The 25715-nt window shown below is 40.2% G+C and overlaps 3 protein-coding genes across 5 annotated transcripts in view; 2 read left to right on the top strand and 1 right to left on the bottom strand.

Annotated features, from left to right (window-relative positions):
• The window catches only part of ssbp2b (single stranded DNA binding protein 2b), a 31825-nt gene extending 28503 nt beyond the window's left edge, over positions 1-3322 (bottom strand). The window contains exon 1 of the mRNA XM_056736297.1: positions 3136-3322. Coding sequence (XP_056592275.1) covers positions 3136-3191 — 56 coding nt within the window. The 5' untranslated portion in view covers positions 3192-3322. The remainder of the gene's footprint in view (positions 1-3135) is intronic.
• A 1562-nt stretch (positions 3323-4884) lies between these two features.
• Positions 4885-17064, top strand: atg10 (ATG10 autophagy related 10 homolog (S. cerevisiae)). Of its 3 annotated transcripts, none has more exons than XM_056736329.1 (8): positions 4885-4927; positions 5935-6033; positions 6122-6244; positions 6505-6627; positions 12389-12521; positions 12835-12932; positions 15426-15523; positions 16770-17064. In XM_056736329.1, exons 3-8 carry the CDS (start codon positions 6122-6124, stop codon positions 16867-16869), a joined length of 675 nt encoding a protein of 224 aa, XP_056592307.1. In that variant the 5' UTR covers positions 4885-4927; positions 5935-6033; the 3' UTR covers positions 16870-17064. The 3 variants fall into 3 exon arrangements, with proteins under 3 accessions (XP_056592307.1, XP_056592304.1, XP_056592308.1); XM_056736326.1 differs by lacking the exon at positions 4885-4927 and adding an exon at positions 4958-5129; XM_056736330.1 differs by lacking the exon at positions 4885-4927 and adding an exon at positions 5234-5253.
• Positions 17065-17215: 151 nt separating this feature from the next.
• LOC130411585 (uncharacterized) lies at positions 17216-25702 on the top strand. Its single transcript, XM_056736325.1, has 2 exons — positions 17216-19824; positions 19901-25702. Exon 1 carries the CDS (start codon positions 18404-18406, stop codon positions 19442-19444), a length of 1041 nt encoding a protein of 346 aa, XP_056592303.1. The 5' UTR covers positions 17216-18403; the 3' UTR covers positions 19445-19824; positions 19901-25702.
• Positions 25703-25715: the final 13 nt, after the last annotated feature.

Genomic DNA, 25715 nt, shown 5'->3' with positions numbered 1-25715 from the left:
CTTTACTAGAATAAAGCACATCTATAAACATGCATGACTCAAGACTACGAAAAAACACATTCACACTAAACAACAGTCCTCCTGCTTACTGTACATCATTAGATAAAGAGGTAAAAGAGTTCTCTTCTGATGTTCGTTCATGCGACTGTAAACATGCTGTCAGTTCAGCTCACTGCTTTATAAAATGTGTCCTGATGACGTCAGATTGACACAAGGTTTGTAATCGTTCCACGAGTGTTTTCATTCAAATGAACTAAGAGTGTAACACAAGACTTATGCCACTGAGACATCTGCTTTGAGTTCTTCCTCACATCATACAAACTATCCTCCGTGACAGTTAACCACTTCTCCACTTTTCCTTCATGAGGAGAGATGAAAGGTCCCGCCGCTACAACACCTTACAGTCAATCTCAAACAAATCAGGTGTTAAACACAAGCGAATGATTCTCCTCTTATCAGATAAAACACTGTGTCACTTAAACAACACTTGATCTGTCAGCACAGCAGCACATCTGATCTGATGGAAATGAAGATGTTTTTTTGTGTCAATCAATGAATGATCCCGGAGACATCTAAGTAAGAGATAATGTACAGGCAGCCGGTTGTTATCACAGAAATAATCCACGACAGCGTGATCAGGGTGTACAATTAGATTAATTGACGAGAAATTAGTTAGGAATAATAAATCTTATTTTTCAGATTTCAATCCAATCTAACCCTTTTATGTGACCGATTTATAGATGTTATGACCAGTCTTGAAAAAAAAATTAAACAACTAACTTGTAAAATGCCCGCAGGATCTGAAGCGGAGCGTCTTGTGTCACACAGAAGGGGATTATTTCACGATAACAGCCGGCTGTTTATACATTATCCCGTTTATAACACGGCTACTTACCACATGAGAATAAACTAGAAATGAAATATGACTTTGAAATATTTCGGAATGCAGTCCATCCGTGAGGAAACGTCATTTAGTTTCGGTTTTAAAGTAAGAAACGTTCAAATGTAACGAACAGGCAAAATTGGTTTGATCATTTGAAAAATATGTCGTCATATATGTTATTAAAAGACAGATTTTAAATTCATTTGTCAAAAAAAAACAGTCAAAATGATTTGCTGCATCCGGGTTAAGCTCTTTTCACATGCAGTCAGAATTTTTGTACGCGTTTTTTCGTATTTGCTGCTTGTTTGAACGATGTCTCTGAATTGTCAAAATGCCTCTGAAAATGCTGACTACGAATGTGAAAAATGCAGAAAATCGAACGCAGTCTGATTTTATTTTTGACGGATGCAAATATCGGAGGCAGTGTGTAAATTTGATTGACACAAAGTGAGGTCGTATTTATTTTTTAACATGCAAAAATTTCTGACGCAATTTTCAGAATCAATGTGCAATGGCCGTTACTGTGTGTTATTAGTTTTGAGCGGTTGTTATCTATGAATAACGAACCTGCAAATGTCACAACTGGCCAATCAGAGACAACCATTTCAACCAGTCGTGTAATGAACATCAGTATGATCTTTGTATTACAGATAAAGGTTTATGAAGCCCACAGCAAATAAATTCACTCACTAATAGTGACCGTTAAAAACATGTTTCACTCAAGTGTTACAGAAGGAGGCGTATAAACATATGCATCTGTCACCTTTCATGACGTGCATTTATTCAACACCGTGTTTGTAAATAAGACAGAAAAGAGAGGAAACGCAAACAGACAAGCAGACAATTAACGTACATTGTTAAGCGGAGGTGAAGATTGGGTTGTGTGGTTCCCTGCAGCTTTTACAGGAAAAAAGTAGAAAACCAGCAACAGCAGGATTATTCCTTCAGAAAGAGAGCCTACGAACAATTTAATAACCAGCAAAACTGCTTTCTCCAGTTAAAACCTAAAGCTGGAGAGTTTAAACCACAAGTCCACACATGTTTTTTAAGACTCCGCTCTGAATGAAACTACAATAATCACTAATTACTTCAAGACACAAGATGACTGCAGGAGAACAGCAGACACTGTGTGGTCCAAACATGTTAAAGCACCAACAGATAACAAAAGAACTCAAAATGACTACAGAACACCATCTGACCGACACCTTGATATTAAAGTTTAGCAGAGAAACCCGTGCCACATACACGTCACACTAAAATACATTTCAATATAACATTTATATATATATACAACTAGGCTATTTATGTTTATATATAACAATACACTGGAGCCCTTAAATATGTACATGCTGGAGGAGTTCTTTACGTTACTTCTCAATGAAGCTTTAATCTCAAAACAGTTGAAGGTGAAGTAAACATTCTTCCACTAATACACTCACAGACTAAATACTTAATACATGTTTTCTGTCAGCTGGGGTTGTATGTGAGCTAAAAATACAAAAATTATATATAGAGAATAATCTAAAAATGATATAATACAGCCAAGTGTAATCCTCTGGCTGTCGTGTAGTCGTTTGCGTTACGAAGAGTCAAAATTGTTACATAATTGTGATTAAAACAAGTATGGTATGTATTGCTAGGAAAAGAATGCGCGTGACGAGCAGGAGAGCATTGTTTGCGTGCACGCGCATCAGAACTTTAAACGTCGGAATGTCAATATTTTCTCCCGCAAAGTGACACATTTGAACTGTTCATGTGGTGACGTCAGTCACACAGCGCGCGAGCGAACTGAACAGCGCTAGAAATAAAGTTATTTTTTCTTCCTCAGTTCACTTGAATGTGCACTTTTCTACACAACAAAACTCTGTACATACCTTTATCCGACACAAAACCAAACGACATTCTATAATCCTTGAAACGCATTCCAAGTTTGCTTTACCTGCGTCAGCTCAACGCAGAAATAAAGCAGAATATTGTTTCCTTACTGATACACACACATTAAATCTGAGAGTCCAGTGTTAAGGTTAATCTCCCTGAGACATCTCTTAACTTTTGCGCCTGCAACGCACAGACAGAAGCGTCGCGTGCCGCGTCAAGTAGACGCAATAAACAGTAACAGCAGCGCGTGACTGATAACTGACAGCAACTTTCTCACGCGCAGTTCAAGACAAACAGCAGAATCCGCAGAAGAGAGCTCGTGTCATGTCCTGCTGCTCTTGTCGTCATTACAGACATGAATGAATAAAACTTACTTTTCTCTCGCCTGGCTGTCGGACGGCACGTTGTTACTCTTGCCTTTGGCGTACATGCTTGCAGAGAGCTGCGATTGTCACGCACCTGTCAACCCATCACAGCCTCCCCGGACACAACCCCGTCACCATGGCGACTGCGGGAGCGGGTCCTCTCATTGGACCGGGCGCGAGGAAGGAACGCCCATTTTGTTGGGTAACTACCGTGAGTGACAGATACACGGCCCCGCCCCAACAGAAACACAACCCCTTTCTTATCGCCACAGTACTGTCTGCGGAACACACACGCACGCGCGCGCTCGAGGGGAATTTGAAACCGCACTGAGAGGGATTTTAAACAACTGGCTGTTCCTCTCACAAGCACTCACACCCTCTACTGTCACTGGCCAAATTTAAAGCGATATGGCGAATGTAGAGCTCTTTCTTCAGCTCTTATTTCACCTTCCAGTCCACAGTGTTGCGTTACAGTAAACACATGACAGCAGTAGAGACACGTCTGTGTAATAATTATATGCATTACAATTTACACAAGTGAACCAATAAGAAAGAGAAATTTGTCTAATGGATATTAGCAAAGTATGTGTCTTAAAGGGATAGTTCAGCCAAAATGGTGCCTTATTGTGCCTGTCTGTTATAACGTTTAGATAGTAAAGTTATTTCGACATGACAGGCCGATGTGATGCCGAGAAATGACCCCTGCGTAATAATGACTCCACTGTGGGGCTAGGATAGATGAGGGGAGTCGTAATCTGACAGGGAGTCAAAATTCGATACAACATGTCACCACACTCACCAGAACACCGTTATTAGTAAATTTTGACATAACCAATTGTCACAGTGATTCTTTAATGCTGATTTCTTCTCCTGCATTCAACCCCTAGATGATAAAAACTGACCGATGTTTCTTCTGATCTAATGTACACAGATCGTAATACAGTATGTGACATCACTTCACCTGTGACTGCTCATAATGTTCCTGCTGATATCAACAGTGATGGAAAGAAAGTCCATCATGATTGTCTATTTAATTGTATTAGACAGGAACCTTGTGATCATTTATTTAAGGAGTGAAAGTGTAATGTATTGAAATGTATTGACTGTAAAATAATAGAACCTGTAAAAAAGTGCCATAAGCCCTATAACATTAACCAATATGCAGACTAATACTTGATTAAAGCAACAATTAAGACTCAATAAGCAGCGGGTTACGGGTTTTTATAACGGCGGAAGAGAACTCGGCTCAACCAATCAGAATGAAGGATCAGAACTGAGCGTTTTATGACTTTATATCACACACTCTTAATCTTGTACACACAGATTGTTCACAGAGACTTGACTGCCATTATGATTTTCTCATGAAACAAATGTATTAATTGAACCGCATGATTGAAGCGTGTTAAAGATAGTGTGCATAACGAGGACAGTTGACTGAACACATCTAAGCTGCGTGTGTGTGATGTTGTGACCCTCGGAGACCTTTAAACGATCTTATTTTACTCTTCAACTTTTGATGTGCTGGTTATACGAGCACACCGCCTGATATCAACACAAAAGACGCTAAAAACGCATCACACAATATAACTTCAGATATTACTGTGAGTGTGTTATAGTTTGCTGATAAACCCCAACACTTCTCTCTTCAGTTGTGTGTGTTTGAGCTGCTCTCTGTCCTCTAATGTCTGCGCCGTTTCCAGATCGGGCGGCTTGAAACCGTCTGCGCTGAAAAACATTGGCTGTTCCGTTTCACCCCCTCCGAACCGAAGGATCCCGGAAGTAGCCGAGTGAAACGATGACGGTAAGACAGAGCGATAGAGAGCACTTGGCACGCTGTGTGTCTGTGTGTGTGTGTTTGTTAGTGTGTCTGTGTGTCTGTGTGTGTGACTGACAGGTCCGAGTCACGACTGGAACAATGTAACAGACGTTTAGAAACAAAGTAACACATTGACGTCCAGTTTCCACATTGACGTGACTGTCTGTCAGGTTGAAAACAGAAGCTCGTGAGTGCTGCAGGACACGCGTGGTGTTCATGTCTACACTACACACACTTGTATTCGATCTTGACTGTAAAAATAAACGCAATGTAAGACTTTGTAAGGTTCTCAGAAGAGAAGAAGATCAGCAGTTGAGTGTTCCCTGAATATATTTCACTACACAAAAAGTGTCAGAAGGTCAGAATGTCATGAAAATCGAGACGGTTCTTCAGGTTGCTCGTGCTTTGGAAAACGTTTGATGTGTGTTAAGCGAAACGAAAGCATGAAGTGAATGGGATGGTTTATAGATGTACTGAAGCACTCAATCTTTCATTTTCAACATTGTAGAAGGTGTGAGGCGGCATGCAAACATTTCTCTCTTTGCTCCACCGAGCAGATTTACCTTTAAAGTAAAGAACGGAAGAGAATAGAATCTTTATTGCTACATGAGATACTTTCATGGGACTGAATAAAGCTCACCCTTCATATCTAGGGTGTCATATTTAATCAAAGCTACCAGGAAGACTTTGATTCTTGCAGAGAACACAAAAGAAGATATTTTGAAGAATGTTGTTAACCGAATGGTGCCGGTACCCATTCACTTCTATTGTGCACAAAACATGTGAATGGATGCTGTCACTGTTTGGTTAACGACATTCTTCAAAATATCTTCTTTCGTGTTCTGCGGAAGAAAGAAAGTCAATGTAGACAGAATTTTCATTTTGGAGTGAGTTATCTCTTTTATATAGAATATTGTGTGTGTTGACATGACATGGATGGGATGAAATGGTTTGATCGTCTATAGTTGAAAGATGAATATTTTCCTTTACAGGATTCCTAAAGAAAGAGGCTCAGTCAGGAAAGAAACACATGGTGACTCGGCCGTTTCTTCGACGGGACTTCTGTTGTGCTCCTGCAACCTAAAGTTAAGGTGCTGATGATGTCAGGGTGTTGTTTGGCCTTGAATTGTTGACATTACATCATACTGACCTTCTTTTAAATGTTCTTCATATTCACAGATGGCGGGTGAGAGACACTCATCATCATGTTATCTAGACGAAAGGACCTTCAGACATTGCTGCCAGGTCTTTCTCCAACATTCAGTGACCATCCAGGACGGCTGGAGCTGGGAGGAGATCAAGGTGAAGTGAACACGCGCAGTCCGTAATTCTGTGAAGGTCAATGAAGTTCAGACAAACACACAAAAGACATGAAGAATGGTTCTCACAGAATCATGAAACCGCTTTTTAAGGATCATGATTATATTTTGAATGGTGGCAATTATGGAGAAAATGACTCTGCTATTTATTTGTAATTTCTAATATTTCCCCATTATTAGTTATTAGGTATTGATGACTGTAATCAGCATAGATCATTACACCAATACTTGAGTGTGTTTCAGGGTGCTGATGAAGGCTTCATGAGGAAGACTGTCCTCATCCCCGTCAGATCAGACACCTCACACCATCACGATGTGTGTTCAGTGCAGACAGAAAACACAGAGTCTCTGACAGAAGAACTTCAGGTGAGTTGTGAACTCATCTCTCAATCCTCAGAGCAGTATGTCAGTGTGGTCTCTCTGGAATGTGACCAGTGAGCAACAACCAGAACAGTGTTTTGCGTCTGAACTCTTCTGGTTCAGTTCATCTATAAACTCAGTGTTTCCCCTCATACTGAATCAATTACCTGAAGGAAACACTTTGACTAAATCCTTCACTTTACAAACATCCTGAGGTTAGTTCTGGAAAAACTGGCTAATGTTGGCGATTACTTTTATGTGACTGGTAAGATGTTTGTGCACTTTTGTCCATCAGGTTATTTTGCTCGACATACATCATTAGTTGTGCGAGAAACAGTGATTTTAAATCCTGACTATGAATGGTTGTTTGTTGTTTAGATGTAGTTGTATCGGCATCACGTTTAGATTTGTGTGTAGTGTTCAGTTATCTGTAGAATGAGGATCTGTGTGTTTTGTCCTCTGCACTCTCAGCTCTTTTCATTAGAAAGCCCTTCCGGCTGATTGCAAATGACTTCACTCCACACACATTTACATTCAGCTCACACACGCTAGAGAAGACTCCACACCTCCTCCTGTGTTTTATCCATTTTATTATTGTAGCTGTTATGTGAGAATAGGACATGTCACCAACAATTCAAGATGAGAAAACACATGTTTAAAGGAGTAGTTCACTTAAAAAAATAAAAATGTCATGATAATTCACTCACGTCCGTTTTTTCATTTCTTCTGTGGAAAACAAACTGAGGCTTTTGAGGAAAGCTTTCTAGTTCTTCTCCATATGATGCACTTTAGACCAATGGTTTGTCTAGACAACACTCTTATTCATGGGCTGGTGTCATGTCGAGCTGTTGAAGCTCCGATGAAACTGAAATTTGGACCAACAGCCCCTGTTGAATTGCATCATATGGAGAAGAACCAGAAAGCTTTCCTTAAAAGACTCAGTTTGCTCTCTACAGAAGAATTAAACACACAGACGGCTTCTGTGATATGTGGCTGAAAGAATTATCATTTATTTTTAATGTTAAAGTGAACTATTCCTTTAAAGGGTTTCTTTGGACATGACATGAAGTAAGGTTTTGTTGTTGTTGACATTTATTTATAAGTCAATATATGTGACCCTGGACAACAAAACCAGTCTTACATTTTTAGAATTTCGAATGTGAAAGCTGAATAAATAAGCTTTCTATTGATGTATGAGTTGTTAGAATAGAGCAATTCAAAACTCATGAATCTGAGAGTGTAAAAAATCTAAATATTGAGAAAATTGCCTTTGAAGTTGTGAATCAGAGGCGCTGTAACTGGACATCCACTCACAAAAATAAAGTTTTGATATTTAAGGTAGGAAATGTACAAAATTTCTTCATGGAACATGATCTTTAATTCATATCCAAACGATTTGGGCATAAAACATAAATTGATCATTTTGACCTATACAATGTATTTTTGTATTTTACTGAAAATGTTCCCGTGCTACGTAAGACGGGTTTTGTCATCCATGGTCACATTTCATCAGTTTTTACAAGAGCTGTTGTAAAGTCATGGTTTCAAATAAAAAAAAAAAACATAAGAAATGAACCCCTGTTTTGCTATATTAACCAGAGTTTAACTATATAAACAAATGGTGATCAATCTGCCACAGAAAACAAGGTTCCTTTTTGGGTGAGGCAAGAACCTGATGTGCGCTGGATGTGTCCGGTCTTCAAAAATATCATTTCAGATCAAACAAAATGTTTTCATGACTATCATGGTCTACAGTAACCCAATCTAACTTCATTCACTCCTGAATCTTCTGAAATGTGGATTTGTGTCCCAGCGCACATTTATAAAACTTGACCTTGCTGAAGACTGTTGGAAGCGAGCAGTAGCTTGGAAGCTATAAGAAAGGCCCTTGTTTCCATTGTTCTGGCAAGAGGAATAAAACGCTCTCCAAAAAGATCTGTGGAAGATTAGGGACGTCAGGACGGCTTTTTTGTTTGTTACATCCTGTTTTGAGTGGAATTCTTTAGGCCACAAGTACATGAGAGAATGCCTCACTCAACACAAATCTATCACAGTTAACCCATCCAGTGCCGGATCTGTGAATGTGAAGTCTTTGTGCACCTGAACATGAAGCACTAAGAGGTTTTCATGTGTGAAGAAAGTCGTGTGATGATGAAACACAGTCCAATCTAGTTTTTCATACAAACTTAAATACACAATATGAAATGTTATTTGTTTTTGCTGTATTTCAGACAGTATTTGAATCACTTGTATGTGAATGTGGATACTTCAGGTTAATGAGCGACATGTTAGTATTCAGGTGAGGAACATCTTCTCTCGTCTGGTATTGATCTTTGTTCTGACAGTGACAAACGGGCCACATATCAAGTTTATGGTTAGAATCTCTTGAGATGATGCTATTTAAAGATCATGCTGCTGTGTTCCTCGACGTCCTCCACGTCTGTGAAGTCAAATAGCAGTCAGACCGTCTCTACACATGTGTGAGTGGGAATGAAAACAAACACCATCAGGTCGCTTCGGGAATGAGATGATGATAATACACATTCTTTGAACTTGAGCTTTTAGACGGATGGCAGGTGAACTTCTGTCCAATGCACATGTGCTGAGATAGTACGTCATAAACATGTTCCTGTCTCTAACATAACACAAGGATGACATGAATAAGAGATGTTTTACCATTGAATGGTGGTAATGTTTGGAAAAAGCCTGACTTCATTGAATACGTGACCCGACTCTTTTATTTGTGACATACATGGCTGACGTGAAACACTAAGGGTTTGTCTCTCAAGACTGCACTCGTAGGGAAAAGATTAATCTCATGCGAGTCTACTTTCATAGATCCACCACGTCTGGTGATCCAGACATTTAAATATAAACATTCATCAATTATATAACATCACAACCAAACCCATCATCAAAATATTGCAGTGTGTGTACAGTACAGGTGTAGAGATTTGATTTTACATGATATATTTATTTATCAGACACTTTCGTCCAAAGTGTTTTATGAGAGTGCATTTAACATTTCATTTAAGGAGTCAACAATAAGTTTACTTTACAAAGCCACGTTCACATGGAGAACTAGAGTTTACAATTGGTAAATATTTTGATAAATATATAAAAAGGAGCGCTGTGGAGATTTTAGCGGCATCTAGTGGTGAGGTTTTGAGTTGCAACCAACGGCTCACTCCATGTCCACCCCTCTCTTTGGAAGCACTAGGGCAACTGTTTTTGCTTCCTTCCTGAAAGAGATATTAATGAATTAATTAACATGTTCTGTAGAGCTATTTGTCCGTTTAGGACACTACTGTAGAAACTACATGATGAATTTCATGCAAGGAGACCTGAGGTGTATGTAGACAAAAATTGCTCATTCAAAAATAACAAACACATCACCATTTAATTTTGTGATGTCTTTATAAGACACAGTTATCTAAATTATAATGCATTTATGTCAATAGATCATTCTAAATCATTGAGGTCTTAGAAAACTGCTTTCGGTTTATGTGCGCTCGCTCACATCATCGCACACAAAACCTTTATTCTGTATCCTGACAGCCAGTTCTATTGAAACAGAGGTTTCTTTCCTAAACAAGACACAAGAGCTGTGTGTCCATGTCTCACAACACATCACGAACATCTGAATGAATGACGGATGGATGGAGGAAGACTGAAAGCTAAACACATGTTGTTCTCCACACGCTTTCAAATGAAACCCGCAGAGTTTCATCCATCATTCCTGAAGTTATGGAGGAAAGAATGAAGGCGGAAGCTGAGAGTGTGTGTGTGTCGCCGGGCAGTCTGGATGTTAGTCTGGGTTTGCTGTCCCAGCTAAGGGTTTGTGACATGTCTGTGCACGTGCCGTAGATCACATGTGTGATATCAGCTCATAAAGCAACCTATGAAAAACAACCTTCACCTTCTCCTGCAGAGGATCCATGAATCATCTGATCATACCTGTAAACAAAACATCTCTGGTCACGCACCCGTCCTCATGTTGTTCCAGACCCGAGGATGACTGTCTGGTCTTTACAGGGTCATCGAAAGTCAACGGGCACACATGATGACAAGCTTCATAAATCACATAAAGTCATGACATGAGGAGAAATATGTAATATGAAAAATGAAATGTTCTGTGAAAAGTTCTTTACAGTGATGTGATAGGAGAAGAGTTTTTCTGTTCTTTTTCAGTCAAAAGTTCTTAAAGAATCTTCTGGTTTTTATCCTTTATAGTCTGTAGACCTTTTTTTTAAGCTTTCCTCTGTCAGAGCTTTTGAAGCTTGTATGTCTCTTTACTTATGATACTTTCTCACATTTAGTTCGGTTCATTTGGTCTGGATCATTGACAAAAAATGATGTATTGTAGCGTTTTTCAGTGGTGTTGGTTCCTGTTCACACCACACAGATTGCTTTGGTCTGAACCAGTTGAAACGAACCCAAATGCAGTCACGTGACTAAACTGCTTTTTTAAACGACGTTAACTCACCGTCAACATCGGGTGTCAGATGTGGTAACGTTAGCCCGGTCATCTGTGCTAGCATCAGTCGCATCATTTTTTCTTGTCTATAAATCTTTAACTGGTTTGGACCCCACTTATCTTTTAAGAGTTACTGACTGAATACCGTCCCACATGTTTAAATCCAGGCTAAAGACATTTTTATTTTCTCGAGCGTATGATTGATGTGTTATTCTGTTTTTATTAGTGGTGGGCATAGATTAATTTTTTAATCTAGATTAATCTAGATTAATTCCAAGATTAATCTAGATTAATCTAGATTAAAATGGCTCATTTGAATTCTGCCGAAGGCATTCAGAATATGTGTGCTACCCAAATAATGACTAAAAGTAAGTCTTTGAGAACGGGTGTCTAAAGCCAGGTGGCGCATTAGATCAGGGGCTCATCTCCTGTTTCCAAAATGCATCACAAACTGCTTGAGAAAGCTGTTCTACTATGATAATTGGTGATGAAAATTAAATTATGTTCAATAAGATGAACTTGTGTTTACTTCCGAATTAGCTAAGGGATGCTTTACGTTTAGGTGGTACTTGAGACTGGAAGAACTCCTACAGTACATTTACATTTAGTCATTTAGCAGAAGCTTTTATCCAAAGCGACTTACAAAGAGTGAGGGAGCAACAAGCGATATGTCATACAGGAGCCATAATACATTAGATCTCAATACAAAGTTACTGGTTTCAACAAAAGCTAGACCACTACCTGTTGAGGGAAAGAGAGTTTTTTTCTACGAGGCTCCGTGATTCCTCACAACTGCAAGTTTGTCCGCGAGCTGCCATGCTGGTGCAAACCGTCAACAAACAACGGCAGCTGGTTAATGCAAAGTTTTTCCTTTAACGTCGGACATACGCCGTAGCCTCTTGGAGTGGTGCACGTAAGCCTACGGCGTGGGTCTGACGCTGGAGTATAAACTGAACTTTAGACTCAAAAAGGGCAGTACTTTTGTTTTGGTCTGTTCAAGGTCGGATCGCGTTCTCACAACAAACGGACCGCTCCAGGGTTCGTTTTCTAAGCTTATTTGGTCCTCTTTTGGTCCACAGCTGCCCAAACCAACCGCACCAAGAAGGAAATGAACTCTAGTAGGATTTAACCCAAATAAATGAGTCAGGTGTGAAAGCACTCTTAAACTAAAGCCTGTGCATGCTTAACTTCTCAATTCATTTATATTCTTATATTGATCATTGTTTGTAGGTTTCAGAGGTTCTGGTCAGTGATGATGTGTGTTGTGTCTCTTGATTTGTTGTTTTTCAGGCAGATGTTGAGGATGAAGCTGCTGGAGTTCAGGCAGTATGTGAAAGTCCTGTCGTTCTGCGATATGAATATCATGTTGTGTATTCCAGCAGTTATCAGATCCCGGTGCTGTACTTCAGAGTCTCCACGTTAGGTACACAACATCTCTCTCTCTCATCATTAAACCACAACGAGCGGCGATGTTTATGTGTCGTCTCTTATCTGTGTGTGTGTTTCATAACGTTGACTTTTTCTCCTCTCTTCAAACGTCTGCTTTTGGTTAATGTGCACTCAGAAATCAGACTCAACATTTACACAGAGTTTTGAGAATGTGGGTCAAGAATGACGGATGTAAACACTCGAATGACAGCCATGTAAATATTTGAGAAGCTCTTCTTGAGCGAGTCAGTAAATCCACTCTAAGTTCATCACTTCAGCTGTCTGAAGACCGTTCTTCTCTCTTTCAGATGGAAGGTCTGTGTCTCTGGAAGAAGTGTGGAGCAACGTTCATCCAAACTACAGACAGAGATTAAGACAGGAACCGTGGGACACGCTCACCCAACAGGTACTGTGTCTGAACATCTCTTGTGTCAGTCACACATGAGACACACGTGTCAGATTGAATGAGGCTGTTGTGATAGAAGTTGTGAAATGTGGGTTGTAAACATGATGTCACAGTTATTCATATCATGATTATTGTCAATATTGTGACAGCCGTACAGAATAGATATTGTAGGACAGGACGAGCAGGACTCCGTCTCTCTTATGATACAAACACAGAGTTTGTTTTCTGTCTGTGACCCTCAGCTTTACAAGAATGACATTATTCCTCCCAGAGAGAAGCAGATGTGTTTGTGTCTTTTGAGAGATGTTGATGATGCTGATGAGAGAGTGATGCTGGTTGTGGTCTCTGTGAGAGATGGAACACTATTTTTATTTATTTAGGTATTTGGCAGTCGCTTTTATCCAAAGTGACTTACATTGCTTTATCCTATACATTTATACATAGGTATGAGCAATCCCCTGGGATGGAACCCACAACCTTGTGTTGTTAACGCAATGCTCTTAACACTGAGCTACAGGAAAGTACTACAGTGTGTGTGTGTGACGCAGATAAACATGAGTGACTCACTTTACAGCTGGATCAGCAGTGACGCCAATGGGCTCTCTTTATCTCTCTCTGTCTCCTCCGTCTCTCGTCCTCTCTCTCTCTCTCTGTCTCCTCCGTCTCTCGTCCTCTCTCTCTCTCTCTCTCTCTCTCTCTCTCTCTGTCTCTCTCTCCCTCTCTCTCTGTCTCTCTTTCTCTTTCTCTCTCTCTCTCTCTCTCTCTCTCTCTCACTCTCACTCTCTCTCTCTCTTTATCTTTCTCCCTCGTCTCTCGTCCTCTCTCTCTTTCTCTTTATCTCTCTCTTTATCTTTCTCTGTCTCCTCTGTCTCTCGTCCTCTCTCTCTTGCTCTCTCTCTCAATCTCTCTCTCTCTCTCTCTCTCTCTCTCTCTCTCTCTCTCTCTCTCTCCCTCTCTCTCTTTTTCTCTCTCTCTCCCTCTCTCTCTTTTTCTCTCTCTCTCTCTCTCTCTCTCTCTCTCCCTCTCTCTCTTTTTCTCTCTCTCTCCCTCTCTCTCTTTTTCTCTCTCTCTCTCTCTCTCTTTCTCTCTCTCTCTCTCTTTCTCTTTATCTCTCTCAATCTCCTCAATTTTCCTAAACTGGAATGATGTTCTTGTATCAGTCAGTAGATATTAAGGATCTCTCAGTCTCCTGCCCCATCAGCTCATGCGATGGTTTATTTCTTCTGTTGTTCACGGTTCATAATACAAGGAGTCAGATGATGGTGTCTGCTTCACTTGACGGGTCCTTTCAGTTTACCTGAGAGTTGATATTAAGTACAAATAAATGAAATAATTGAATAAGATTTTGTGTCTGACAGACACAGACTTTAGAGTTTGTGATTTCATGATTTGTGTCAGACAGACTGTGGATGTTGCCTCTGAGATCTCTATATGGGCAGCCGTGGAACAATTATTTAAAAAAAAATATTGTTAATATTTGCATTTATTTGTAGGAAAATGAAAACAGTTGAAAATAACAGAAAATATGTTCTGTCTTTTCAGACCTTCACTTTAGAGCAACACAACCGTCATGTTTCTTCACATATTTAAGAAACCTTGATATTTCTCACAGTTTTCATGCGTCTTGTCACGCTGTCAGTCTTTCACAGTGATGCTGGATGACTTTATGTGCCTCCTGAGGTTTGATTTTGTTGAAATTCAACAGACACTTGACTGAAATGACCAAAATACATCTAGAAATGTTTTCATACCTGAAAGTAAACAAAGTTTCAAGATCTTGACAATTCTCATGCAAAGAAACGCTACAACGCAAATACAAATTGTGTTTAAGTGGAAAAATATAAAGTAGAGAATCTTTAAAGGTGGACTTTTCAACACCATTGATCATACATCTGTCTTGCATGTATTTTAAAGAACAAACACACAGTGATGGTGTGACATTATGGGATAGGAGATCCAGTGTGTGTGTGGAGATCAAGCACACATCACGTGACACACAACAGATGGACTTGAGTTTTGGAAGTGCCTCATAATTTTCTTGTTAATTTATCTGAAGCTTTGAGCGTGATTGAGTTCAGACTGAAAGCTTCATGTCACCAGTTAACACACTCCGTTCAGATGGAAGAACACATGTTGTGGTGGTTTAAGTGTTTGACAGCCAGAATTTGTTCCCAATAAAAAATAAACTCAGGATATACATTAACATGTGTTTGTGTGTCCTTACAGTCCTTACAATGCTGTGTGTATTCATGTGTTAGCGCACACCCCCTACATTATGAGGACATGCTGATGTCCTTTTAATTCAAAACATAAAATAAACATACTAAAATATGTTTTAGTGAAAATGTAAAAGTGCAGAAACTTTTGAATGATCCTCAGGGTTAGGGGATAGAATGTACAGTTTGTGCACTATAACATGCATTACGTCTATGGAATATCCCTGTAAACCACCAATACCAATACGTGAGTGTGTGTGTGTGTGTGTGTGTGTAGGAACATCCTTTACTGGGTCAGCCGTTCTTCATGCTTCATCCGTGTCGCACTGAGGAGTTCATGAAACCTGCTCTGGATCTGGCACAATCCCAACACAAGTTAGTCCCACAAGAGTTAACCAAACACACACACACATCACCATCAGTGACGATGCTAAGTTTAAACACAATATCAAGAATGATTTTGACATTGAATCTGCACAGAGGAATGGGTTGTTCTCAAACTGTGGTACATGTATCACAAATGGTACTTAAAGAGACTCCTGGTGGTTTGTGGCACGACAGAAGATGTAAAACTTTATATTAATTACCATTTCTTGTTTTAAATACAATTTCAAATGTTTAATATGTGATAGACAAATAGATAAATCTCAGGCCATGTGTAATTGTAATATTGTTTATTTATCATTGGTCAATGTTACTCTGGCGGGTGAAATAATTTTATTGTATTTAATGTAATTTTATGGCGAGACTTCGCTTCACTTCCGGCCGTAGCTGTATCCCTTCTAGCCACAACAGGCGGGAGCAGACAGGTGCTGGGAGTCCCTCTCTCTCTTCTGATGAGTTGGGTGAAAATTAAGAAAAGTCAATAAATCCCCCATAGTCATTTACAGAGCCCTGTTCACAAGTGTTTTGTGTTCACTATTACGGCTGACTAACTTAACAATCATGAAAAAACATTATATTTACTTTGAAAACAGCTGGTATATAAAAATGTCTTTGTATTATTAATAACATATGCGAATTGGAGGACGAGGTATAAAGAGAAAGATTCACATCTCTGCTGTTAATCATATTCATTTGAGTGTTTATTCATGTGATTTTACTAAGGTGATCATTAGGTGATACTTGGAACAACTCATTTTATTAAAGGTGGTACTCGATCTGAAAAGTTGATCTATACTTTGGTTATTCTGCTTTTAAACCATCATGAACACTCACCCACAGGGGCGGACTGATTAGTAAGATATTCTGTGAAAGTCCAAAACAGCCGTCCCATCAAAGGCCTACGGCTACAACCAGGGGCGGACTGGCGGATGTATTATAAACGCGAATGCAGGCAACGCGAAGGCATTTGCAAGTAGGAAACGTATGCATGTAACTCAATGCACACTTTACATACAACCCCCACCCCCTCGACAGAATTAATGGTGGGCTGATGTGGGCAGAAAAATCCAGGGCCCAATTTGCTTCTCAGTCCGCCCCTGCTCACCTGTTGACGTCTCTTGTTCCGAGTGTATCTGAAATACATTTATCCGGTCAAGATTATATTGTGTGTTTAGTTGATTGATTGATTCTCTTTCATCATGCGTGTGTAAGTGTTGATGATGTTGTCTGTATTCAGGAGGCTGAATTATATTGTGACGTGGCTGAGTGTTGTTGGACCTGTGGTCGGTCTGGACGTTCCTCTCAGTTACATCACTGCCGTGTCTGCTCCAGACTGAAGATCCATCACCCTCTCTATGTACACAGAACACATCAAACACACACATGTGACCATGAATGTCTTCAGGAAATGTTTACAGTTTTTAAAGCCAAATAATGTTTTTCTCTGCTCTTCTTTACATCTGTAGTGTGTTAAAATACACAAACGAAGCCTTGAGTGTGTGCGTGCATGTGATATTAAACTGTAAATCATGTGTGGTGTTTTTTGTGTGGTCGAATCTCGCTGCATTGTGTCAGGACACATCCTAAGATAATGTGAAGGTTTGAGCGGAGGCTGTCGTCTGTCTGATCAGAAGTTTTGAGAGAATGTGTTGGAAGTCCTGAGTCAGCGTGTGTAAATGGGGCGAGTGTCCCTCTGGAGACTGGATCAGTGTTGGTAAGGAGGTCAGCTTCATACCCGGAGCGTCTCGTCTCGCTCTAATGGACAGACAGAAATGATGGAGAGAGAGAGAGAGAGCGATAGGGTTCTCTGCATCACAAACAGCCCTTCTTAAAGAAATAGTTCCCCTAAAATAAAACATTGTGTGTCAATGACCAAGAGCCGTAAAGCTGTCTAGAACGACACCAAAACACCATAAAACTACTACAGGTGTGTGTGTGTGTAAGGTACAGATGGAGCTACACAGATGAGTTCTTTCACATGTGTCTGATGGATGTGCAGAGGTTGTTATTGATCTTGTGAAATTTGACGTAGTGATTGTGCTTTAGACAGATCTCAATATGATGATGATCACTGTTAGATTATAGAAAGGGAATCAAACACTCATTTATTTGACACTCTTGGCTGGAGGTGATGTTTGTGTGTGTGAGACACTGCTGACATCTGCTGGTCAGTGTGTGTGTGTGTGTGATGTGTGTGCTGGAACACAAGGGGGCGATATTGACCACAGTTCTGTACAGCTTTTCTTCAAAGTGTGTTTATGATATTCAGTTTATCAGTGCGTGTGTGTGCGCGTGCATGTTTGTGTGTGTGTCAGTGTCTGTGTGTGTGTGTCTGTGCATGTGTCTGTGTGCGTGTGTGTGTTTCTGTGTCTGGGTTTAGGGTTTATTTCCTGGGCATCAAACCCATAACCTTCACACAGATAACACAATGCTCAACCAAGTGTATCTTTGTGTATCTCAAGAGACATTTATTAATAGAAATCTTTGTTAAACACATGATGTTCTGTCAGATGAGTGTTGCGTGTGAAACATTAGTTTAACATGTTTGTAATGTGATAATGTACACCTCTGTGAAGTGGATATAATCATCTTTAGTGCTGATGCTTTAGTAACTGAGATGTTAGTTTGAGAGGATCTCTTACATCATTGTTTTCTAATCACATGTCAGACGGGTCTTGATTTGTTGAAAGTGAGTAAATGTTGTCAGGAGTGATGTAGTGTGTGTGTGCTCTCATGATCCTGCTTTGAGACAATGTTGTTGTGTGTTTATATGTTGTTTAAAGATCCTGCTATCATGATCTGTGGTTGGGAGCGAGTGTGTGTGTATATGTGTTTGTATGTACATGCTTGGTAGTGAGTGTGTGTGCGTGCATGTGTGCGCGCTTGGGAGCGAGTGTGTGTCTGTGCGTATGTGTTTGTGCGCGCTTGGGAGCGAGTGTGTGTCTGTGCGTATGTGTTTGTGCACACTTGGGAGCGAGTGTGTGTACGTATTTCTGTATGTGCACGCTTGGGAGCGAGTGTGTGTACGTATTTCTGTATGTGCACGCTTGGGAGCGAGTGTGTGTACGTATTTCTGTATGTGCACGCTTGGGAGCGAGTGTGTGTACGTATTTCTGTGTGTGCGTAGTTGGGAGCGAGTGTGTGTCTGTGCGTATGTTATTGTGTATGTGCACGCTTGGGAGCGAGTGTGTGTCTGTGCGTATGTTATTGTGTATGTGCACGCTTGGGAGCGAGTGTGTGTCTGTGCGTATGTTATTGTGTATGTGCACGCTTGGGAGCGAGTGTGTGTCTGTGCGTATGTGTTTGTGTATGTGCACGCTTGGGAGCGAGTGTGTGTATGTATTTCTGTGTGTGCGTAGTTGGGAGCGAGTGTGTGTCTGTGCGTATGTTATTGTGTATGTGCACGCTTGGGAGCGAGTGTGTGTACGTATTTCTGTGTGTGCGTACTTGGGAGCGAGTGTGTGTCTGTGTGTGTACGTGTTTCTTTGTGTGCACGCTTGGCAGCGAGTGTGTGTCTGTATGTGTGTGTACGTGTTTCTTTGTGTGCACGCTTGGGAGCGAGTGTGTGTCTGTGTGTGTGTGTACGTGTTTCTTTGTGTGCACGCTTGGGAGCGAGTGTGTGTCTGTGTGTGGTTGTACGTGTTTCTTTGTGTGCACGCTTGGGAGCGAGTGTGTGTCTGTGTATGTGTGTGTACGTGTTTCTTTGTGTGCACGCTTGGGAGCGAGTGTGTGTCTGTGTGTGTGTGTACGTGTTTCTTTGTGTGCACGCTTGGGAGCGAGTGTGTGTCTGTGTGTGTGTGTGTACGTGTTTCTTTGTGTGCATGCTTGGGAGCGAGTGTGTGTCTGTGTGTGTGTGTACGTGTTAAGCGAATGTGTGTGCGTGGATGGGTGCACGTGTGTGCGCACTTGTGAGCAAATGAGTGGTTGTGTGTGTGTGTTTGCTTCAGTGTATGATTGTGTACATGTGTGTGTCTCATCTGAACAGTCTCTCTGTTGATTTAACTCACAGATAAGAAAAACACAGTTCAGTAGAGATAAGAAGAATAATTCAATAATTTTTTAAGGTTAATAGCAGAATTTGTACCAGTTGTATTTTACAGCATCTGATAACAGTTTGTGTTCTATGTTCATGAAGAGGCCGTGTTGAGGGTGTGTTGTATGAACCGAAGGCCTCTGTGCTGTAGAGACCAGTGGAGTTCAGAGATATAGACTCATAGATGACACGACCTGAACAGACTTCTGCTGTCCTCACACCATAAACAAACAGTCCAGTGTGTGACCTTCACTCTCTCGTAAGATTTTACAGATCTGACTTTTAAATCTCACATTCAGAGAAACATTTTGAATTGAGTCAGTTTGGTCTCGCAGGAGAAGAAGAAACGTGTTTGATGTGACGGAACATGCAGGTCACCCAGTTAATGTTTCCTCGTGAGTCTCTCGTCCGGCTCTCTGAACATGTGTTTGTCTTTAGACTCTCAGCTTCAGACCTGCTGATGGACGTGACATGCACAACAGAAGATGAGCGACACTATCACATGACCTGAGATGTCAGAGCAGAATTATTCTGCCATTGTCTGTGAATGTAGAGAGAGTTTGAGGTTTATTCTTCAGTAATGACCTCATGCTGTGTCCCGTGTGAGGGAAACTGACCCCTCATGTCCGGTCCTGTTAACATCAAGACTTTTATAAAAGTGCCCTGGAAGAAAACCCAACACACACCTGCAGACTCCTCTGAAGACACCCTGCTCTTCACACATCATCATGTTTGAGTTGATATTGAGATCTTCAATGATATTGACTGTTGATTGACAGACAAGACGAATCTGAGCTCAGTTTGACACATTAATGACATCTCTTCTCAAACTCTCATCACTCTTGTTCTCAAGAGAAATATCTGAGACACACATGAGACGTACATAAAGTTTGCATTTGCTCTCCTTATAATCTCATGGATGTGATGTTTAGGAGAAATCATTGAGATAATAAAGAGATCTGATGTGTGATTTATTGAACATTGATGTATTTGTCAGTGGATGGATGTTGTGAGTTCACCGCTGCAGAAATGTAAGCATGTTGATGTCTTTCATTGCTGTGATTATATTTCATGTATGTTTCTCTGTCGACAGCTGACTCAAATCTAAAGTTCACGTGTTGAAATATTTGCAGAATTACATTGTAGCAGCGTGAATGACTCTCACTTTCAGCTGCTTTTCATTTGGAGGATGGATGTGCCACTTATTTGTGTGAAATATAAGATGGCAGTAGTTAAGGTTTGCTCCCAGAAACCCCTCCTGTGTTTAAGTGATGTTCAGGGATGAGCGTGACTCTTACAGGCGTGTGTGCGGTCATGTGTGCGTCATGACTCTGCTGTAGAGAAGATACGTTTACACTTCTGTCGTCTTTGACAGTTTAGATCTTTTGCAACTGCATAGCAACATGATGAAGAGCACTCACAACACTTTAGCAACGGCAGTCTGGATACCAACCACAAAACTCATCAAACTTTTGTTAGATTGTACTTGATGTTATCTCTCCTCAAATCACAGACTGTCAGAGTGTACGCACAATGTTTTAGTTGCATTCCATATATTGAGAAAACTGTCACAGCATCAATGTGGTTGCCGGGCAGGTTGCTATGCAGTTGCTAAGAAGATGTGCTTGCTCACTGGCGAAGAGACACACTCTCTCCAGTCTCTGTGATGTTGTGATTTCTAGATACAGAACGCATCTCTCCTCAACCATCCTTACAAACACAACTTTATTCAAGTGTTCTGTTAGCATACTGCTCTTAAAGTGAAATGAGAAAGTGTACACTCTGCTTTTTATATAGGCCCTACTTCTCAGAAAATGTAACTGTAAAGTAAACTTAAAATGGGGCAGTTTTCATCAGCCTGATGCTGCAGCAGAAAACAGGAGAAAGCAACATGAAAACCTGAAGTCTCTTCTCAGTAAAGAGTCATTCATTCATCTTTAAGCCTGACACTTGAAGCTCACTTATTAGCAGAGTTCAGTGTGTTTTCATGTGCTCACAGTCATTTACATGAATGCTCAGATTGTTTGTGTTATAAATCCATAAGAGAGAGACGGTGGGGGGTTAATGGTGTGTAGTTACAGTAAGAGGCCGGGGGGTCACGTACAGCCTGTAGAAAATGTTTTCCAGCAGTGTTCGGTCAGAAAGCGCAGATCTCCCCAGCGGTGTGCCCGCGGGCACGGTGTGTTTGAGCTGATGATGTAGCTCTCCGCTTCCCGTGAAGAGGGCAAACGTAACCCCGGGGGGCCGAGATTCATGCCAAACACGCCTGACGTCTCCAGCTCAGATCTCCTCATGTGTTCTTTATTACGCAGTTTTAAACGTTTCATCTGCAGGGGGTTGAGTTATATAACAATACACAGAGAATCTATTCATGGGAAACCTCTCTTTAAACGCTCCTGTTTCCAATTTAACACAACACAAATCCTCCTCTTACTGACCAACATCTATTGTTGCTTTTCTCTCAGCTCTCTTGCTGTGTCACAAAACCACTCGCTTACAGATTTCTCTTTCATGGCTCACGAGATCTCATGGAGTCTTCATTTAGGTAGCAACTTGTTGGAGAAATAAAAAGAGAATCAAGTGAGAGGGTAATTGTGTAAACACATGAAGAGTCTCGAGACTCTGAGTTGATATTGAGATCTTCAATCATATTGAGTTTTGACTGCAGACGAGACGAATCTGAGCTCAGTTTGACACATTAATGACATCTCTTCTCAAACTCCGAAGGAGAGTGTCATTATTTGTGAGATGTTGAAGAAATGTTTCGTCGATGTTGGAGAGATGTTTCGTACATGTTGGAGAGATGTTTCGTTGATGTTGGAGAGATGTTTTGTAGATGTTGGAGAGATGTTTTGTAGATGTTGGAGAATGTTTTGTAGATGTTGGAGAGATGTTTCGTCGATGTTGGAGAGATGTTTTGTAGATGTTGGAGAATGTTTTGTAAATGTTGGAGAATGTTTTGTAGATGTTGGAGAGATGTTTCGTCAATGTTGGAGAGATGTTTCGTCGATGTTGGAGAGATGTTTCGTCGATGTTGGAGAGATGTTTCGTCGATGTTGGAGAGATGTTTCGTCGATGTTGGAGAGATGTTTCGTCGATGTTGGAGAGATGTTGGAGAGATGTTTCGTCGATGTTGGAGAGATGTTTCGTCGATGTTGGAGAGATGTTGGAGAGATGTTTCGTCGATGTTGGAGAGATGTTTCATAGATGTTGGAAAGATGTTTCGTAGATATTTTGTGGATGTTGGAGAGTAGATGTTGGAGAGATGTTTTGTGGATGTTGGAGAGTAGATGTTGGAGAGATGTTTTGTGGATGTTGGAGAGTAGATGTTGGAGAGATGTTTCATAGATGTTGGAAAGATGTTTTCGTAGATATTTTGTGGATGTTGGAGAGCAGATGTTGGAGAGATGATTTGTAGATGTTTTGTGGATGTTGGAGAGTAGATGTTGGAGAGATGTTTTGTGGATGTTGGAGAGATGTTTTGTGGATGTTGGAGAGTAGATGTTGGAGAGATGTTTCATAGATGTTGGAAAGATGTTTTCGTAGATATTTTGTGGATGTTGGAGAGCAGATGTTGGAAAAATGTTTTGTGGATGTTGGAGAGATGTTTTGTGGATGTTGGAGAGTAGATGTTGGAGAGATGTTTTGTGGATGTTGGAGAGTAGATGTTGGAGAGATGTTTCATAGATGTTGGAAAGATGTTTTCGTAGATATTTTGTGGATGTTGGAGAGCAGATGTTGGAGAGATGATTTGTAGATGTTTTGTGGATGTTGGAGAGTAGATGTTGGAGAGATGTTTTGTGGATGTTGGAGAGATGTTTTGTGGATGTTGGAGAGTAGATGTTGGAGAGATGTTTCGTCGATGTTTCATAGATGTTGGAAAGATGTTTCGTAGATATTTTGTGGATGTTGGAGAGTAGATGTTGGAGAGATGATTTGAAGATGTTTTGTGGATGTTGGAGAGTAGATGTTGGAGAGATGTTTCGTAGATGTTGGAAAAATGTTTTGTGGATGTTGGAGAGATGTTTTGTGGATGTTGGAGAGAAGATGTTGGAGAGATGTTTCGGTAAAATGAATGACAGACTATTGACAAAGATTTATGCAAATGAGTGACAATGCCAAGTTGTGTCGACCAATAGATTTGCTTACATTAAAGGTGACTTGATCTGCACAATCAAGAAGTGTAGTGGTCTGCTGTAGCTTGTATAGATGGAGGGTTTCTGAAGCGTGTGCTACAGAGAACACACATGCCAGTCAATATTTGACATGAGCGTGTAAAGCGTGAGATGTGTTGTGGCAGTCGATGTGCAGATAAAACATTTGGCCTCATTTATTCCACTTGAGGAGAATATAAGGTTACCTCCTGTTATGAGTTGAGCAGTCAGTCAAATGGGCGGCAGGAATAATGAATGCAGTCTTTCTCCTTCATCTGATCTGAGTGAGGACCTCCGCTGAGTCCATGCGTGTAACATTAGAAAACCCTGAGTATAATCGAATAATCATTTGTCTTAAACTGACATGCATGAACTGCGCTTTCAAGCTTCTCTGAACTGTGTTTGTGAACCGTACATTTATTCAGCTCTCATGAGCTTCAGACAGAAATGTGTGATTGTGACTTTTTGCAATGATTCAAATGTTCAAGTTATGTTTACTTAATGTAGAAGGGCAATTCTGTGAAAATGTCGACCATACAACGAAAAATTTTAGGTTTACTCTGGTAACAGCACAGATTTTAACATTTGGTGGTTCAGATACTCATGTGAAATCTCTCTTCAAATGAATATAAAGTAACTATTTGATGTTCTATGAAGAGGCATCACTTCTCCATTCATTGGGTAATATTGCTTCAGGATTGTGCATTTTATTTCACAGAAATCCTACAAAGTTTATTGTCTCCCAAAACCACATCCATTTTTTGTCACATCCATAACGCATGTTTATTTCCCTTTTTCTAAATATAACTTTTTTCATAGACTGACATTTTTTGATGTTTAGACTCAATCAACAAGGGTTCAGTAAAATATAAACAGATTGTTCAATATAATCGTAACAAATTCATTCTCTGAGCATTTTATGTCACGTCCATAACGCTGTAATTGCCCAGAACTGCTTTCAAGCATACTTTAATGGTAACAATAATAAACTTCATGCACAGTAATATTCTTAAAAAAAAAACAGGATTTAAGTTGTGTATTTAAAGTATACGTTCTTATTTTCAGTTTAAAGAAGCATTTTATTAGATAACTGCGTCTCCTAAACATTAATGTCAAATAAACATATTGACTGAAATTCTCAAGCTACATTTAGTGCCCAGTTCAGTCCAGTTTTAGCATTTTGCAAGAATAAAACATTACGTGTTGCTGTATGTTTAATGACTCAAAAATGAACAAATAAGAAGACTGCGTGACATGTACGAACATCTTGACAGACAATAATGTGTCTTGAATTGTGTTCATCACACTTAATTAAAACTGTTCACCTTCTGCAAACCTGAAAGATTAAATTCATATTTTTTGCTACTGGTCAGGAAGTGAGAATGATTCCCTGCTGCTTTACAAGAGCCAGCGTTCTCTTTAAACGTGTTGTGACGTCTGTTGAACTTACGAGCGCTGTGAGGCCGTGCTGATCTATAGCTCTGAAGAGAAGGTCTTGTACCCCACAGAGTTCATCTCCTCAGGACTTTCCTTCAAGACATTTCACTGAATTCATAAATGTTTAGTGCCTGTTAAAGGCTTTTCCTGCTCTGTGTGAGGACGACACCGGCGGCGCTTCACCTCCTTAAACATGAATCACATACAACTCAACGAAATATTACTCAACAAATGAAGAAAGACCAAAACACACAACAGCCCAACATTAGCTGAAGGATTTCCTATGACAGAGGATTGTGGGTGGATGCTGAGGTGACCGATCTGTGTCACAGTTCAAGGTTTTATATCTGTTATTTTGCTATTGCTGACATTTCCTAAATCTCACACTCCTTGTGTTTTGGTTTGTGTTTCTGACAGTGTGAGCAGATTATTAAAAGGAATGATGCTCGGATTTTGTCTCATTCATAAACAAATCAACAAAGTTTGATTCTAAAACCTCAAATGAACTTTAAAATACAGATCTAGATCCTGATGTTTACATGTTTTGCAGCCACATAAT

Source organism: Triplophysa dalaica, chromosome 22, assembly GCF_015846415.1.
Source record: "Triplophysa dalaica isolate WHDGS20190420 chromosome 22, ASM1584641v1, whole genome shotgun sequence".
In the NCBI taxonomy this organism is placed as follows: domain Eukaryota; kingdom Metazoa; phylum Chordata; class Actinopteri; order Cypriniformes; family Nemacheilidae; genus Triplophysa; species Triplophysa dalaica.
The sequence above is the reverse complement of the archived record's forward strand: the minus strand, read 5'-3'. Positions and strand labels throughout refer to the sequence as shown.

Bases quoted from the DNA above. Each gene is read 5' to 3' on its own strand.
- atg10 (XM_056736329.1), top strand. From the start codon at position 6,122: ATGGCGGGTGAGAGACACTCATCATCATGTTATCTAGACGAAAGGACC. The intron at 6,245-6,504 runs GTGAAGTGAACA...AGTGTGTTTCAG, and splicing joins GGAGCTGGGAGGAGATCAAG to GGTGCTGATGAAGGCTTCAT. The intron at 6,628-12,388 runs GTGAGTTGTGAA...GTTGTTTTTCAG, and splicing joins CTCTGACAGAAGAACTTCAG to GCAGATGTTGAGGATGAAGC.
- LOC130411585 (XM_056736325.1), top strand. From the start codon at position 18,404: ATGTGTGCGCGCTTGGGAGCGAGTGTGTGTCTGTGCGTATGTGTTTGT.